At 33.1% G+C, this 16639-nt stretch overlaps 2 protein-coding genes across 2 annotated transcripts in view; one reads left to right on the forward strand and one right to left on the reverse strand.

Moving 5' to 3' along the window:
- LOC145632660 (putative L-gulonolactone oxidase 4) overlaps positions 1-11374 on the forward strand; it is a 29299-nt gene extending 17925 nt beyond the window's left edge. Inside the window, exons 3-7 of the mRNA XM_081685007.1 lie at positions 5287-5536; positions 7870-8292; positions 9842-10097; positions 10274-10375; positions 10583-11374. Coding sequence (XP_081541133.1) covers positions 5287-5536; positions 7870-8292; positions 9842-10097; positions 10274-10375; positions 10583-11319 — 1768 coding nt within the window. The 3' untranslated portion in view covers positions 11320-11374. The remainder of the gene's footprint in view (positions 1-5286; positions 5537-7869; positions 8293-9841; positions 10098-10273; positions 10376-10582) is intronic.
- A 782-nt stretch (positions 11375-12156) lies between these two features.
- LOC145630516 (uncharacterized) lies at positions 12157-15376 on the reverse strand. The gene is made up of 2 exons (XM_081682775.1): positions 13044-15376; positions 12157-12794 (listed from the first exon to the last, which is right to left on the reverse strand). Exons 1-2 carry the CDS (start codon positions 15090-15092, stop codon positions 12369-12371), a joined length of 2475 nt encoding a protein of 824 aa, XP_081538901.1. The 5' UTR covers positions 15093-15376; the 3' UTR covers positions 12157-12368.
- Positions 15377-16639: the final 1263 nt, after the last annotated feature.

A 16639-nucleotide genomic window follows, 5' to 3' on the forward strand; every position in this document is an offset into this window, starting at 1 on the left:
ACAAGCCAGTATTACGGACCAAGTAATGAGCAATTAATATTATGTGCACCATGGTGCACCTAGAAATAGGTACACCTGGCCCAATCTGTGCCCAATAGAGGAAGCCTAGACAATAGAAGCCCTTGGAGTTCAGCTTTTTTTTTTTTTTTTTTTAAATAAAAGTTCCTCCTCTAAACTATCATGTCTATTTTTTTTATTTCATTTAAAAAAATTTCTCTCTCCTCTCATACATAAACAACCTTCTTGAATTAATTCTTTTGTATTTTCTCTCTCCTCTCACCATTTTTCTCTCTATAAAAATTGCAATTTACCATGACAAAAGACAAAAAAACACAAGAAAACACCGTAAAAAAAATGAATATCACTTAAACTTCTTTGATTTTCCTACATTTGTGTTAAATTTGCTAATATAATTCAACAAATTATAAAATTGAAACTATGTTCTACTATATAATTGTCTTTTTGATTTTTTTTTGGTAGAAAATCGAAATTATCTACTCCTACTGAAGATGTATAAGTAATTTATTGTTTAAATTCACAAATTGATCTTAAAATTTTAATTTTTAGAATTGAATATTAAATTGAACCCTAAATTTTTTGAACAGTACAATTAGTCAAATGTTCAACGTCAAAACACCAAAAAAGAAGAAATTAGATGATGTATATAAGAAAAAACCAATTGTTAAAAACTTCTGAACCCAACCACAAACCACTAAACACCTTACGAAAACCACTAAACCCCCTACAAAAACTTCTGAACCCCAACCACAAATCACTGAACACCCTACAAAAACCTCTGGACTCCCAACAAAAACTTTTGAACCCAACCACAAACCACTGAACACCCTACAAAAACCTCTAACTACCCTACAAAAACCTCTGAACCTCTACAAAAACATCTGAACCCCGACTACAAACCATTGAACACCCTATAAAAACCTCTGAACCTCTACAAAAACATCTGAACCCCGACCACAAACCACTGAACACCCTATAAAAACCTCTGAACCCCATACAAAAACTTTTGAACCCCGACCACAAACCACTAAACACCCTATAAAAACCTCTGAACCCCCTACAAAAACTTCTGAACCCTAACCAAAAACCACTGAACACCTACAAAAACCTCATGCGACTAGTCTACTACTCGCTTACCGAGAGTTTAAAACGAACCCCGTACAAAAACTTCTAAACCCTAACCACAAACCACTGAACCCCCTACAAAAACTTCTGAACTCCAACAACAAACCATTGAACACCCTTCAAAAACTTCTGCACTTGAAGACATTGCTCAAAATGCCAAATGTTCAGATATATAAATTATAAAGTAGAGAATGTCAAATTTTTAAACAAAATTAAAAATACATAGATCTAAAAAAAAAAAAAAAAAAAAGTTCATAAGTAATGTATCTCATGTTCAAAATTATAATAAAGATGTTCAAAAATACATGTCGGTAAAAATATGTATTTATAGGAAACGTATCATACGTTCATATTTTTAACTTAAATTGTTCAAAATACTAAAATAAAATCAAATACAGAACTGTTCATAACAAAATACACAATTATGAAATCTCATCGAAAAATAATCATCTTCGTCGTCTTAACCACCTTCTCCTCGACAACGACGCCATTTTTAAGCTTCACTACTTCATTGTAAAAACTCCATCCATTAACAAAGTTTCAAATCGAAGGTTGAAGAAAACAAAATTTGAATTTAATCTATAATAACGAAGGAATTTACTCTATGATGATCAACTATGGTGATGAAAGAATTTAATTAAAAGGATGATGAATGAATTCAAGAGAGAGAAAAATAAAATAGAGAGAAAAATAGAGGAGAGAGAAAATAAAAGAGAAAGAAATCAGAAATTAGGAAAGTATAGGAGGAAAGAGAAGAGACAATATATTTTTATTGGTGGTTCACATAGAACTAGATGCACCATGATTCATATTATAATTTGCCAGTTATGAGGCCACGAATCATAAAACAGTAAAGATTAAGTTATAGGCCCAAGTGCAAAACAAAGCCCACAATCGGATCTGCTGGATGTAAAAGAGCAGGCAGCCCAATGACATCTTTAATAGTAGTAGGAAATCAGCTTTTCATTAGTACTCTTTTCCGTTAGCATCTTTATTGTTTTTCATTAGTTTACTGGCACAATTTATTCACATCTTTAATAGTTCTTAGTTTCTTGAATTAAAATAGGGGTTAACTTTGGTTTAATGTTTTTACGTAACTAGCCTTCTGGCCCATGCAATGCACGGGTTATTCATATAAAATTGTATTGAGAGATAAGTGGGGAAATATCAGTAAGTCATTATAGGGTATAATATGTAATCGGAAAAAATTATATTGAGAGATAAGTTAGGAAATATCAGTAAGTCATAGGGTATAATATGTAATCAGAAACATGATTAATTAAGGAAATTAAAATTTTGGAATTTTAATCGAAAAAGAGGCTTAAATAGAAGGTGGAAGGGCTAAAACTAAAGAGAGAATAGGAAAAGGTTGAATTAAAGGGGAGATGAAGTGCGTATGAAGGATGAAGTATAAGTTTAATGAAAGAATTAAAAAAAAGGTGTATTAATAGAGTAAGATTACAAGTGGCACTATGGTTAGAGATGTGTAATATAATGGATGGGGGCAAGTGTCTTTCTTAGTTTCTTGGTTATAGTTTTTAAATACTAAGTATAGATTTGTTCTTAGTTCTCATAATTTAGCTTTCTTGATTTAGTTTTCTTCCGTCTTTATTTATTCTTAATTTTGTAGTTCCATCAATAATATATACCTAGTAATTAAAAACTATAACCAAGAAACTAAGAAAAACGCATGTCCCATCCATTCTCTTACACTTCTCTAACTATAGTGTCACATGTCATCTTACACTATTATTTTTTTATTACACCATTTTTTTTTTAATTCTTTCATTAAACTTATAATTCATCTTTCATACACACTTTTTCTCTCCCCTTTAATTCAACCTTTTCCTATTCTCTCTTTAATTTAGCTCTTCCACCTTTTATTTAACCCTCCTTTTCGATTAAACTTCCAAAATTTTAATTTCTTTAATAATGTTTCCGATTACATATTATACCCTATAATTCTATAATGACTTACTGATATTTCCTCACTTATCTATCAATACAATTTTATATGAATAACCCGTGCATCGCACGGGCCAGAAGACTATTATACTAAAAGACACACCAGCAATGACACGTTTCATTTTCTGGTGTGTCCTTAATTTTTTTTTTTAATTTTATTTAAAAATATTTTGGAAACAAATTTATACAATACATAAATAAAAGAAAACAAACTTATATTTCCATAATATATTACCAACCATATAAACATAAGTAAAAAAAAAAAGATTTTTTTTATAGAATTTGTGTCAAATATTACAAGAAGGATTCTATTTTTAGTTTTATTTTAATTATATATTAAAAGCTCCGCGAAAGTAATTCGAATATCAAAAAAATAAAATATTTGATTTATCCTTCCAAAAGAAAATTTTTAACAACTTTAAATTTAAGCAAAAAGGAAAAGAAAATAAAAGAAAAAAAAAATTCTTAACATAATTTTTAATGTCCTACGTTTTAATAAATTCATTTGGTTTATAAATTATACCAATGCAATTTGTCAATGAAATCAAATATATACAAAAATATATGCATATTAACAAACGCATATTTTTAAAATCAGGTCTTGTCAATGGACAATGGCTAATTATCACCTTTTAAATACACCCACGTGCACATAGAGGTATGTCGTATGAATAGGCAAAAGTAGTTTTAAAGAAAATATACTGGCTAACAAGCTCTTTCATAACTTAGCATAATATTTTGAATAAATTTTTATTTTATAACTAAATGTAGTGTTAATATGAAATCATTATTAAAAATAACCGTGCATGGCACGAGACGACCTAACCTAGTTACTTATAGTTATATTCTTGTTTCTTTGTTTTGACTACTGTTTAATTTGGTTACTCTCGTATTAGTTAGTTATAATTGATTCTTAATTATGCTTTATTTAGTTGGTTTGATTAGTTTAGATTTAATTATGTGTGAGTAGTTTAATTCTAAGGTTTTTGGGGATCCATGATTAATATGAAGGGTTAATCTATTATTGTTGATTACTAATGTGTTGAGTTAATTTTCTATTGATTGATTTATTACTATGCAATTAGATTAGCGCTTGTTTAATGGTATGAGTTATGCAATATTGATTCGAGATTCGAGAGATGAGAATTGATGTTTAGGTTTAGTTTTAATAGGCGGACTAATTTATAAATGGTTAAATCGAGATTCGAGAGATGAGATTTAATACCGGTAAGTTAACTCTATGATTGTAATACGTAGCGAAAGCCCTTTATGATTTGATTAATTGATACATTGATGATTATTAATTATGTTTTACCCTTAATTATTGATTTCTCCTTATTTTTATCTCCCTTAGTTTAGTTCTTTTTATATCTATAATTTAATTACTTTATAATTTAGATTATTTTAATTAATTAGAAATATGAAGACTTGTTTCCCTGTAGATCGACCCTTTTCTTCCTTATCTGCATAATTAGAGGAACTTAGGAATTATTTTTGACTAGGTGATACGACTTTATCCTATCACTTATCCTATATTGCTCAAGTTTCTTGCATATATACCTGTCATTGCTCGGGTTCCTTGTATCTTGTTCCAATCATAACTTGTTCTTTCTATGCACAACTTAACAAACACGTTAGATATATAATCATCAAAACCTAATTACTCAACACCTCTGTATTTAATAGTTCTTCCTAAATGGTGATTATTGCTCACAAAAATGTTAATATAAGATTTGTAGCAATGAGAGAGTATTCCTTTAAAATCATATTGTATTATATTTAAATTTAATTATGGAATAAGACGAAGTCTCTATTGGTTTGGTATTATCAATATTAAAGATTAGTAAAAAGTCTCTATGGATACCTATTTTAAGGGTTTAAAATAATCGATCCGTAGTTGGCTACTTGTAAGTTTAGATCATGATTTAGTTACTCTCTTATAATTCATATATTTCTAGTCTTTTCATTAAATTGGCAATAATGTAACGTTTATTTTATTTTATTTTTTTATTTTTATATTAGTATTATATACTTGTATTACATGCATACAATAAACCTCAAAGTCCAAACCTTCGTTAACTTGTTCAAGTTGAATATTATCTCTACATTCCATATTTCCATTTGATCAGATCAAAAAACTACACACGTTGACCTTTTTCCTTGTGCTATGTATGGAAGACGGTTTTATAGTCTTTTAAGACCAATTTGGGTTACTCTTTTGATACTTTGCAAAAATGGTGTTAATTGTGATCCTCCCGAAGGACCCATCAAATGCTCTTACGGAAACTCCGATTGTATAATCACCAATTCTTATGGCTCGTTCCCAGACTGGAGTACTTGCCATGCTGCCAATGCCGTGTACCCGGAAAATGAAGAGCAACTCATCTCTTACGTTAGAGATGCAACCAAGATGGAGAGAAAAATCAAGGTATTGGTTGCTAACTTTACTAACGTATGTCCATGCTACATTATGATATATACATATAAAGTCGATCTACATTATAGCCTTGAAAAAAGATTGTCCTAATTTCTTATGTACGTATGTACCTTTCCTTTAAAAAAAAGTAATGTGAATTCGATCGACAACGACACTCGTAAAATTTTCACGTTCATTCAGATCATTTTTGTTCGTTGAAATTAGAAACCTTAAACCTTGAAAGCATATCATAATCAGAGAAGACTTATTGGCTCAGTTGGTAGATTTTAATTATTTTTATATTCATTTTTTTGCATTATTGTTATGAACCATTTCATAAGAATAATATATATATTAAGAATAGTTATGAACATTTCACAAGAATAATATATATATATTAATACAAATTTAATAAAATTCATGTGATATATTTTATTTTTGTAAATTAAAGCTTAGTGTACAAATAAGATCAAAATTTAGTCAAATCATGAAATTAGATCGAATTAGACCAAATTGCAGTGGATAAGATGAATTACTACACCCTCTATTTTTTTTTTTTTAAGTGCTCCAATTTGACCAATACATTTTCCATCCCGAAACTTTTACCAATTGTATAGAGTATCTTTATAAGCAGTAAGTATAAATAATAAAAAAAAAAAAGTTGATGTTCGGAAACTATACATTAAAACGATACTAACAAGTATTCATACGACTATATACCCCCTCTTTTTTTAATGCTACACTTGGGTTTGCACATTTGTTAAGACACAATTTTAAACATTAGTATCTTTGATGGGATATTTGTAAAAATTATAATACGTTCAATAATTAGTAAAAGAAAACACTGTGACTAATCCTCGATGATTTTGTTAAATTAATACATATAGTAATGAATTTTACAAACCGATAATAGGCTTGTTTTGAGCAGATAGATGGGGGTGAAAGGTGGGATTATTTCTAGATTTCGAAAAGGTGATATTATTTTTTTGAGCAGAAATGACAAAGGTGGGAGTATTAGTTTCCATTTTTCCTTTTAAAATTGATAAAATAAGTAATTTCTACGAGTATAATTTTTCTAAATTGTAATACGTAGTACTATATGAGTTATGATATTTTAACTAGTTATTGACCCGGGCGATGCCCCGGATCATCATAAATTATAAGTTTGATTAAATTAATTTAGAATAGTAAATGTTGAACAATATTAATAACTAAATGAAAATGTAATAAGGGGTCAATATGAAAAGTTTTTCAATTAAATTAAACAATACTGTATTATACAACATTAAAGTTAGACCAATTAATGAAGAGTTTTTGTTAAAGAGACTAAGACCCTGTTTGATTCACCTTAATTTTGCTGAACTGAAATTATTTTTACTGAGCTGAACTTATTTTTACTGAACTAAACTTAATTTTACTGAACTGGAATAATTATTTTTACTGGACTGAAATTATTTTTACTGATTTTCTATTATAATTCTTCTTTAAGAAAACTGAATTTTACTGAACTGAACTTATTTTTACTGAACTGAAATTAATTTTACTGAACTGAACTTATTTTTACTGAACTGAAATTATTTTTACTTAATATTATTTTTTTAAGGTGAAGAGAAAAGAGCCTAAACATTAATACAATTCAATATGGTGAAAGAAGAGGGATGACACATAGGATGACATGTAGTGCATATGTGGCATATGAGTGACACATGTCATTACCATGTTGTCCCAATGAAGAAAAGTTAGAAAACAAAGGGACTCAATAACTCTATGTTTTTTTTTTTTTTTTTTTAATGAAACAACTCTATGTTTTTTTTAAGTATATGATTAATTTATAATAAAAAGTCATGTAATGACACTATATGATTAGTTTATAATAAAAAGTCATATAACTAATTTATAAGGGAGTAATGTTAACGAGCACCCCCGGAGTACCGTAGGTAACTAATTAATATATTACTTAAAATGGTACTCCCTCTCTATTTAAGTAAGTGAAATATTTATTGTTTAAAAAAAAAAGTGAAATATTTTAATTTTTTGTATTATTCATCTAATTCACTTTGGCTAATGTTTGTGACTTTACCTAAGAATCATGAATAATTTATTAATATATGTATAAAAGGGAAATTTTTACTTTTTTAAACACAGAGGAAATACTAATTTAGAAATGTATGATAAAATCATGGGTTGTCAAAAAAATATATATATATTAATACTTTCACTTTTAGTTCTTCTATCTAACGCTATAGGACTCTCGTTAGCTTTTCCATAAGAAAAATTTATAAAATTTTGACTTAAATATTTTATACATAAAAGAAGATTTTTATTTACTCCGTAATTTCCAACAGGTAGCAACCAAATATGGTCATAGCGCCACAAAGTTGGTGTGCCCTGATGGAGAAGATGGTCTAGTAATAAGCACAGAAAATCTCAACAAGATTGTAAATGTCAACATGGTAGAAGAAACTATGACGGTAGAAAGCGGCATGACGCTAAAGCAGCTGATAGACGAGGCGGCCAAGGTGAACCTAGCGTTGCCAAATTCGCCTTATTGGGCTGGTGTAACTGTCGGGGGAATGCTCGGAACGGGTGCTCATGGAAGCTCCCTATGGGGTCGTGGAAGCGCGGTTCATGACTATGTTGTTAGCCTTAAGATTATTAGTCCTGGCAAACATGATGATGATTATGTTAAAGTTCGGACGCTTAGTGTTGGTGATGAAGACCTTGATGCAGCAAAGGTTTCACTTGGTGTTCTTGGTGTTATCTCACAGGTACGCACAACATATTTTCTTTTGGACTTGCTTAATCTCTGTTTCAAATTCGTTAACAGGTTTTAAATTTGGAAATTATTGACAAAAATCTAATTTGAGTAGCTTTTATGAATTATGATTTATCACAATTTTGCTTCGTCTGCCAATGTTAATCCCAACTGTCGTTTATTTTTTATCACTCCCAACTTTATACCCTTTAATTAATTTTTAACACTCACAAGTGACTTGGAATCGGTTAAAGAGGTAAACTTTGCTGATTTGCGATTATTTGTACACGTGTTGCAATATGATAGGTCTAAAAAAATCGAACAAAAAAAATCCTCAGCAGTCTCTCAGCCTCTTCCACCACCACCACCACCTCCCCTTCCCTCAGCCCCCAACCACCTCCTCCATTAGCCTCACTCTCAGAACTACCACGGAGTGATCGAAATTAGATGAAGAAGGTTGTTGGGTGGTCGAAATTCAACGAAGAAGGGAAGGGAGGATTCTTGCGTTGAAGGGAAACAAGGGGCAGATTGGATCGAAAACAGTGGGGGAAGAGATGGGAGTGGTCGAAAACGGTGGAGGAAGGGATGGGACCGGTCAAAAACGGTGGGGGAAGAGAGGGACCGATCAAAAACGACGAGGGAAGGAATGGGACCGGTTAGAATTGGATGGGGATGGGAGGGAGGAGGGAGGAATTCAACGTGGAAGAGATGGGTAGGCGAAGGGGGGGGGGGGGGCGAAAACAATGGGGGGACTAGGGAAGGGAAAAGGTCAGATGGTCAGAGTTAGATAGGGTAAGGATCGTGGCAGGGGATGCCGCCTGCCAAAAATGGCAAGGCTTGTCACCTTTTGGGTAGGGGTTAGGGTTTTCAATTTTTAAAAAATTTATTTTTTAAATTTTTTTTGGACTTTACACGTGTTGTTACGTGTCTGGTAACTTGTTACATCAAGTTGGATGATCAATTGGATGCAATAGGAGTGGATTGGGTATAAAGTTAGGAGTGATAAGAAATAATCGAAAGTTGAGATTAATATTGACGGACGGAGTAAAGTTGAGATTAATCATGACAATAATTTCTATGAAAAAAAAGGATTTACTTTGAGTATTATTTTAAAATAAGGGCATGAAACATTATACTTCATCTCTATAAAGTTTTAAGTTGTTTAATAAAATTTAGATTTACCAAACATCTAATGTAATCAACTACTTTATTAATTCAACACTTTATCATGTTTAGCTACTCCACTACATAAATAATTTCAGTTACCTACTTAACCGATCAACTTTAGATCTTTTTATGTATCATATATCATTGAACATAGCTTTAAAATGTGTATATAAAGGTACCAGTAATAGTTATGAATATGAACATTTAAACTGAGTTAATTTATGCTATATACTGTATACTTCGTATAATACTACATTACTACATACATATTATAAAACAAGTGGAAAAATAAAATAACAAAAAACAATATATACTTGTTTAAGAGATCAGATAATATGCAAGGAACCACAACTAAACGCACAATATTTACGTAGTTTTTTTTTTTTTCTTTGAAGATTACCTTTAAGTTGGAACCACTATTCAAGCGAAACATCACGTACATGACAAGAGAAGACCATGACTTGGAGGTTGAAGCCCTAAAATTTGGGCTCCAACATGAGTTTGCCGATATAGCTTGGCTACCTGCCGAAGGCAAAGCAATATATCGAATTGACAATCGAGTTCCTACCACAACATCCGGTGATGGTGTTTATGACTACTTGGTCTTCCGATCTTTACCACGAGCTTTTATAGAGTCTTCTAGAAAAGCAGGTAAATGATACGAATCTACATTTCAAGCCCAAAATGCTCTTATGTGAGGGGGTGTGATAAAGTATATAAATCAATCATGGATTTTAACTATCAGTTTAAGATTTTGGTTGAGATGGTCCTCCAATAAATATTAATTCTTCTAACGAGTTAAATTATTGGCTCATTATATCATTCAGAGGAGGATCAAGAATCACGTGGTTGCAGCAAGTTAATATGCATATCAGCTAACGCTACCAAGACTCTATTTACTAAGAGTGCATTTGGGCTCACCAATAACGGTAATAGTCTTATGACTCCTATTCCTATATTTGGTTTTACTTTCTTATCAAGTTGTTGCTTTGGTTATTCAATTATATGAAGATGTCAATTACTTAGGGTGTTTTATATATCGAACTATTTAGCAATATATTTATACTTCCTCCGTTTCTATTTAGCCTGGCGAACTTACCTCATTGTTCCATGTTATTTGATACGAAATTCTTTAGGTGTGTTATTCACTGGCTACCCGGTTATTGGATATCAAAATAAGATGCAAGCTTCCGGAAGTTGTCTTAATAATCAAAATAACATTGTTGATGGTTATTGTGGATGGGATCCAAGATTAAATAGTCATTTCTCTTCTAGCAATGGATTTACTTTGCCTATGAACAAGGTAACAAGTTTCATTAAAGACCTTAAAAAATTGGTTAATATGGATCCTACATCCTTTTGTGGTTTTGATCTTTACTTGGGTATCCTAATGAGGTATGTCAAGGTCTCCTCGGCTTATCTAGGAAAAGACGAGGACGGAATAGACTTCGATGTTTCCTATTATCGACCTAGAAAAGCCCTGAGTCCTCGACTCAATGAGGACATAATAAATGAGATTGAGCAAATAGCAATTTTTAAGTATGGTGGCGTGCCACATTGGGGTAAAAACCGCAATGTGGCGTTTGAAGGTGTGATTAGTAAGTATAAGGATGGAGAAAAGTTTTTACGAGTTAAGGAGAGGTATGATCCTTTGGGATTGTTTTCAAGTGAATGGACTGATCAAGTTTTAGGATTAAAAGACGGAATAATCATAGATAAAACAGGTTGTGCTCTTGAAGGATTGTGTAGATGTAACACAGATGATGATTGTGGGACGGGGTACACTTGTGGGAGCGGTCGAGTTTATGCTGAAGCTAAAGTTTGCAAGAAGAAGAGAAGCAACCTCATTAGTGATGAATGCTTGAGTGGGTAAAAATCAAAGGATACTTGTAAGGCAAAAGTGGATGAGAAGCTTATAATTATATCAAAGGTGAATGTTCATTCCCATTAGATATTGTATTTTTTTTAATGCTCATGATTTAAATTTACTAATATGTTTGTAATTATTTGTTATACTTATTAAATTATATATAAACACGTAGTATACATCAATTGGGGTTAATATGTGATTGTTAATTGAACGGACAAATATTGTGTTACCTATGTGTTTGTATGGTTTGTAATGATACTAATAGTTTTAACTATTAATGTATTTCATGATTTGTAAATTTTTTTTTTTTTTTTTTTTTTTTTTTTTTGTCTAGCTAAAAAGCCCAAATTAGAAGGCATGTTGGTAGTGCTAACTTGCTATCTAGTTGGTTGTGAAAAAGGAAATCCTTCTAATCATGAGGCTGGGGGTTTAATCTCCACTAAGGATTATTTGGGAAATTAGATTCTTTTACTTTTTCCCCACTCTTTCAAATTGTCTTGCCTGCTAACTCGGCCTGACCAAGATTCCGTCATGGTAGGATCACTCTTCTTACCTACCAAATAAAAATGCTTGCTAGATACTTGTAGGACCCAAGTTTCATGGACTGTGACAATTTCTTAGAGGATTGGTTGTTTGGGACTTTGTGATCTATCTTTGCTACTGGAGCCATGCCAATTGTTGTGGCACAAGGAAGCCTTTGCCATGGCACTCTTTATAAATTACTCCCTTCGTTTCACAAATATGGTTAGAACTTTCTTAAATACTTATATCAAAAGATTTAGGTCCAAAGCTATATGCTCTGGCCCGGGGATCATGTAATAATTTGCCCATAAATTTGCACACTGAAAATTATATGGTGGGTGTACATAAAAATACTTGGTAAATGAATTATACTCTATACAATTTCATTTATTAATCCTCTGTAAAAGGAAAAAATGTATATGTATACTAAACCCAAAAAATGCACATTTTTGAGCATCTAGAAGAAATAATAATGCAGAAATAGGTGTTAAAAATTGAAAAAATAAATAAATACTGTGAATCTCCTGTTTTCATTCACTTGACAGCAAGTTTTGTGCAGTTTCAACCAATGAGTGTATTGATGTGTTGAATCTGCTTAATCCTACTGTTCCTGAAAATATGTTGAAGCTCTCGAGCTCTGAGGTTGTATCTAGAACATTTTCCAGCTCTGTTTCGAGTCCTAGATTCTTGAAAACTCGAATGTTTGATTCCTTGTCTCGCATCATCCAGATTGCAAGTTCTATGGTAAACCTGCGTATCCTAGGAAATCTGGCAGGTGGGTATGTGTGTTTCTTCAGAATATGTTCTAGTACATTTGCTATTTCAGTTTCTTTGATTCCTGCTTGCTCAAACATGATGCTTGATTCGGAGTATGTCATGAACTTGAATGCTCGTGCTGCTAATCCAACCATTACTTCACGTAGCTTGTCATCTTCGGACATGATGCCCTTAAGAACCTGCAAAGCATAATACAGAACACATCAGTCTTTGTTCTTGTCATCATACATATTATTTTCACTTTATTAGTTTCATGAAAAAAAGTTCTGACAAGTTTCAGAAAATTCAAACAAGGGCTACTCATGCTCAATTTAGAGCTAAATTAAGTTCTATTAAGCGTTTTCTGGTATAAAGAGCTCAAGTGATGGATTGAATGCATATTAAACAAAATAAATAAATAAAATCTCTGACGAGTTGATAAAACTTACTGAGGGTACTGCTGCAGAAACTCCCCTTAACTCCTGGAAGCAATCATCCACACTATAGGTGCACAGATTTCTTAAAATCCTTGCTGCATTTAAACGAACTAAGGGGATTTCTAGTGCTTTCACGAGCTTCTCCAGTGCGCCTAATTTCAAGATACAGTTGCAGTTCTGCTTGCTCTCAAAAGCAAGCATGACTAGTGCTTCACCAGCTGCAGTTCTAACATGTACTTGACCTATTGGCATCCCACTTTTGAAGAAAATATTCAACAACTCCTTAATAATCCCACCTGTGGCTCCGATCCTCTCTGTTGCATCGTCTTCCATTGCTAGGCTTGTCAGTATTTCAATCCCGAGCTTTTGCAGATCAGGATATTTCTCCCCGTGCCTTAAAATGTCCCTGATGTTGCAGAATGTGAAGACTATCTCTGATATTTCTTTCCGAAGCTGTTTCCCTGTGCTTCCTGTTGTGCTAGCTAGCATTTTTATTACTTGCAGGGACCTTTTCACTGTCTGAATTTGAGATGCCGCGATGTTATCATCTTTTAACAACCTCTCTTTAGCATGTGTGAAGTCTATGATTTTTGGTAAAAGGCCTCTTGTATTCCCTATTTTCCCACAGTTGTCATGATCTCGAGCAAGCTTCTTGAGAATTAGTAGTCCTAGATGATTGAATGTCCAGAAACTATAGTGCTCATGATCAGGAATAAGACTTTTCTCACAGACTTCGTCGATTTCTGAACTTGAAGTCTTGCTAACATACAGAAGGGATGAAATTGATTCCAAAGCACCCGGAATTCCTGCAACTCGAAGGGAATTCTGTTTTTTCCCTGCTAGTTTTGACAGGATTTCTGCAGCTGATTTCCTGATCTCCTCTTCTTGTGGATCCTTCCAGTTTAACATCTCTACTAATCTTTCAACTGCTGTGAAAGTAATTCCTATTTTCTGCAGAGTGTCATCAGAAAACCGCGGATTCATTGCAAAGCTTCTAAGAACCCGGGCTCCCATAAGCTGCTCTTCTGGTGAATTTGAAGCTAAAAGTTCCATAGAAAAAGAAACCATATCCATCTTCAACCCATCAAATACGCTTCCATCCACACATCTAGAATAGGCATCATAGAAGAATCGCGTGACTGAAATCATACCGGAAGGTCCAAACTCGCACTCTTCATTGACCCGCTCCAAAACTTTACAGCACGTTACCTTTATTTCCCAGTAAATCTTTTCAAGCAGAAACAATGCAGCTTCAGCTAAGGCCAATCCGTAGAATATCAGCAGAGCATCTTTTCTGTTCTTCTTATCTGTATCATCCTTAGCCACCTCTCCAAAGTTACGCCAGATGATCTTCATCAACGAAAGAGCTACACATGCAATCGCGGCTACAATCTGGAGAAATTGAAGAATCTTGCTGATGTTCCTTGACAGAAAAAGCCAGGAAGCATAAGGTAATACAGGTACGTCAGAACTAGCCCATCTTCGAGTTGGCTGACGTTGTTTATCCCATTTCCGCTGTCTATCTTCTCTGCAGTCAGTTATCTGTCTACCATTCTGATTCCGAGGTCTGAAGACTGATTTAACCGTGCTCCAGACTTTGTTCGATCCCAGTTTCAGAAACCGGAAACTGTTGATCCCAGCACCTGTAAACGACCACGTGGATTGGCGCTGCCACTCAAGCTCATGGCTTCTGCTGTAAATCCTTGTTCCTTCAGTCAGCAGTATAATTGTTATGATCCAAAAATCTGACTTATCTAAAGTTATGGCAAACCCACCAAGAAGAACAACAGTTGCCCAGATAAAGCCTAGAGTCCCTAACCCAGTAGCTGCCTTCTCAAGAATAGCTAGGCGAAGGGCGAAAAGTGTCAGCTTTTTCTCAGGGGCAGGAACTGATGGCCTTGCTGGTTGATTTCCTGTAGGGGTCTCAGCACTTCCTTCTCTACTGTTGCTCACAGGTTCAAACATTGTCGCGCTCTGACTATATGCATCACTAAGCCTCTTCAGCTCAGATATTGGCAAATGTACACTCTTATCTTCTCCCTTAGGACTAGTATGGTCCATTTTGCAATCAGGGTATTTTTTTGCTGATCAAAAGGGGTAGTCGAAAATTCGATTTAATCTGCTTGGTTTTGTAGTAAAATTGCAGACTAATAATTGGTTATATATAATTATTTTGTATATGAAAAAGGCGGTATGAGGTAGAGTGTAGGATTATGTTGCTGTCTTTTCTGTTGAAATATTTTCTGCAAAATTGGTTTTCTGTTATATGTGCTGATGTTTGGTACCTTCTTAAACAATACACGTTTGTCTCATAACTTAGTTTATTTTGCTTGAAAGGGTTTTGTTTTTATGGTTTATGCTTGGAAGTATGTTAAGGCCTGATAAATTATCTCTTCTTATAGAAGCAATAATCATCAATCTTAAAGTCTCCTTATCTATCAATGTCACAAGTGAAAAGTTGTTTGACCATTTGTACTTCTCATAACTAGAATTTTCAGACTCATCAATTCGGTTTCGAAGCGTCTTTAAGTTGTTAGCCAACTTATTTTCAATGTAGCATAACTTTCTGTACCTTATTAATTGAACATTTGAGCATGTGAAGTTATCTGAATTTATTTTGTCATAAAAAAATCGAGCGAAATTGAACAAAATGGGGCCTAGAATGAAATGTCAAGGAGTTATGACTTATGGACATCATCTTAAGCATGTTTGGTAAGGGTGTTTGTATGTGTTAAAGCGGATTCAATAAACCATTACCGCTATTGGATGTTTGATTAGAGGATCTAGGCAACAATCATATTTATTTGGGGGTAATGGTTTCTAGTTTCCACGATTGTTACTTTTCTATTGTTTATGGTAACAATTACTATTACCCTTCTCATATACATAAGTTTAAACAATTCATTTCCAATTTTCCATAGTTATATCAAACTAAAAATATAAGAGTTCAATATTTTCTTTCCTCCCTTGTATTTGTTTACTTTTCAATTTTCATCCTGTTTCCAATAATTGTACCTAACGCCTTTAAAGAGAACAGAAGACTTGGAAAAGGATAGTCTTGGCATTATAGCTATCAAACGAACAGGTCAAACTGAAGGCTCCCTTTGACCATGCATGTCCATTTCAATTCCCCAAGGGTAGGCCTATTATACAGCCAATTTCCGTCCCGTGTTAATTTTATAAAAATCCTTGGCTCTGATATGTGAGTTGCAATCTTGGAAACGGAGTTCAATCTCATGTCCTGGGTGCTACATCAAAACTTTATCAGCTAAACTACTTGACATATATGCACATCCGGCTAGTTTAGACGTGAAATTGTATGGTACGATTCCATTAATCATGAGATGTGGCTTGTACTTCCCTAATTAAGCAATCCAAGTGAATACCCTGTCACAAATGTCAATGAGTATCAATGGAATTGACGTCATATCTAATGTCTTCATCAATGCTACAAGTAGAATTAAATGCCTAAAAGCATCCCTTTAATTAGGAGGATTTTAGATTAAGGAAGAATATCTAATCAATTATAGCATCATCTTGATTAGTTTGCTTCTGGATGATCTTGTGTAACATTTACAAGTGTCGTGGGGTTAAATTTATCAAATGTC

Source organism: Chenopodium album, chromosome 5 (assembly GCF_948465745.1).
Source record: "Chenopodium album chromosome 5, dcCheAlbu1.1, whole genome shotgun sequence".
Classification (NCBI taxonomy): domain Eukaryota; kingdom Viridiplantae; phylum Streptophyta; class Magnoliopsida; order Caryophyllales; family Amaranthaceae; genus Chenopodium; species Chenopodium album.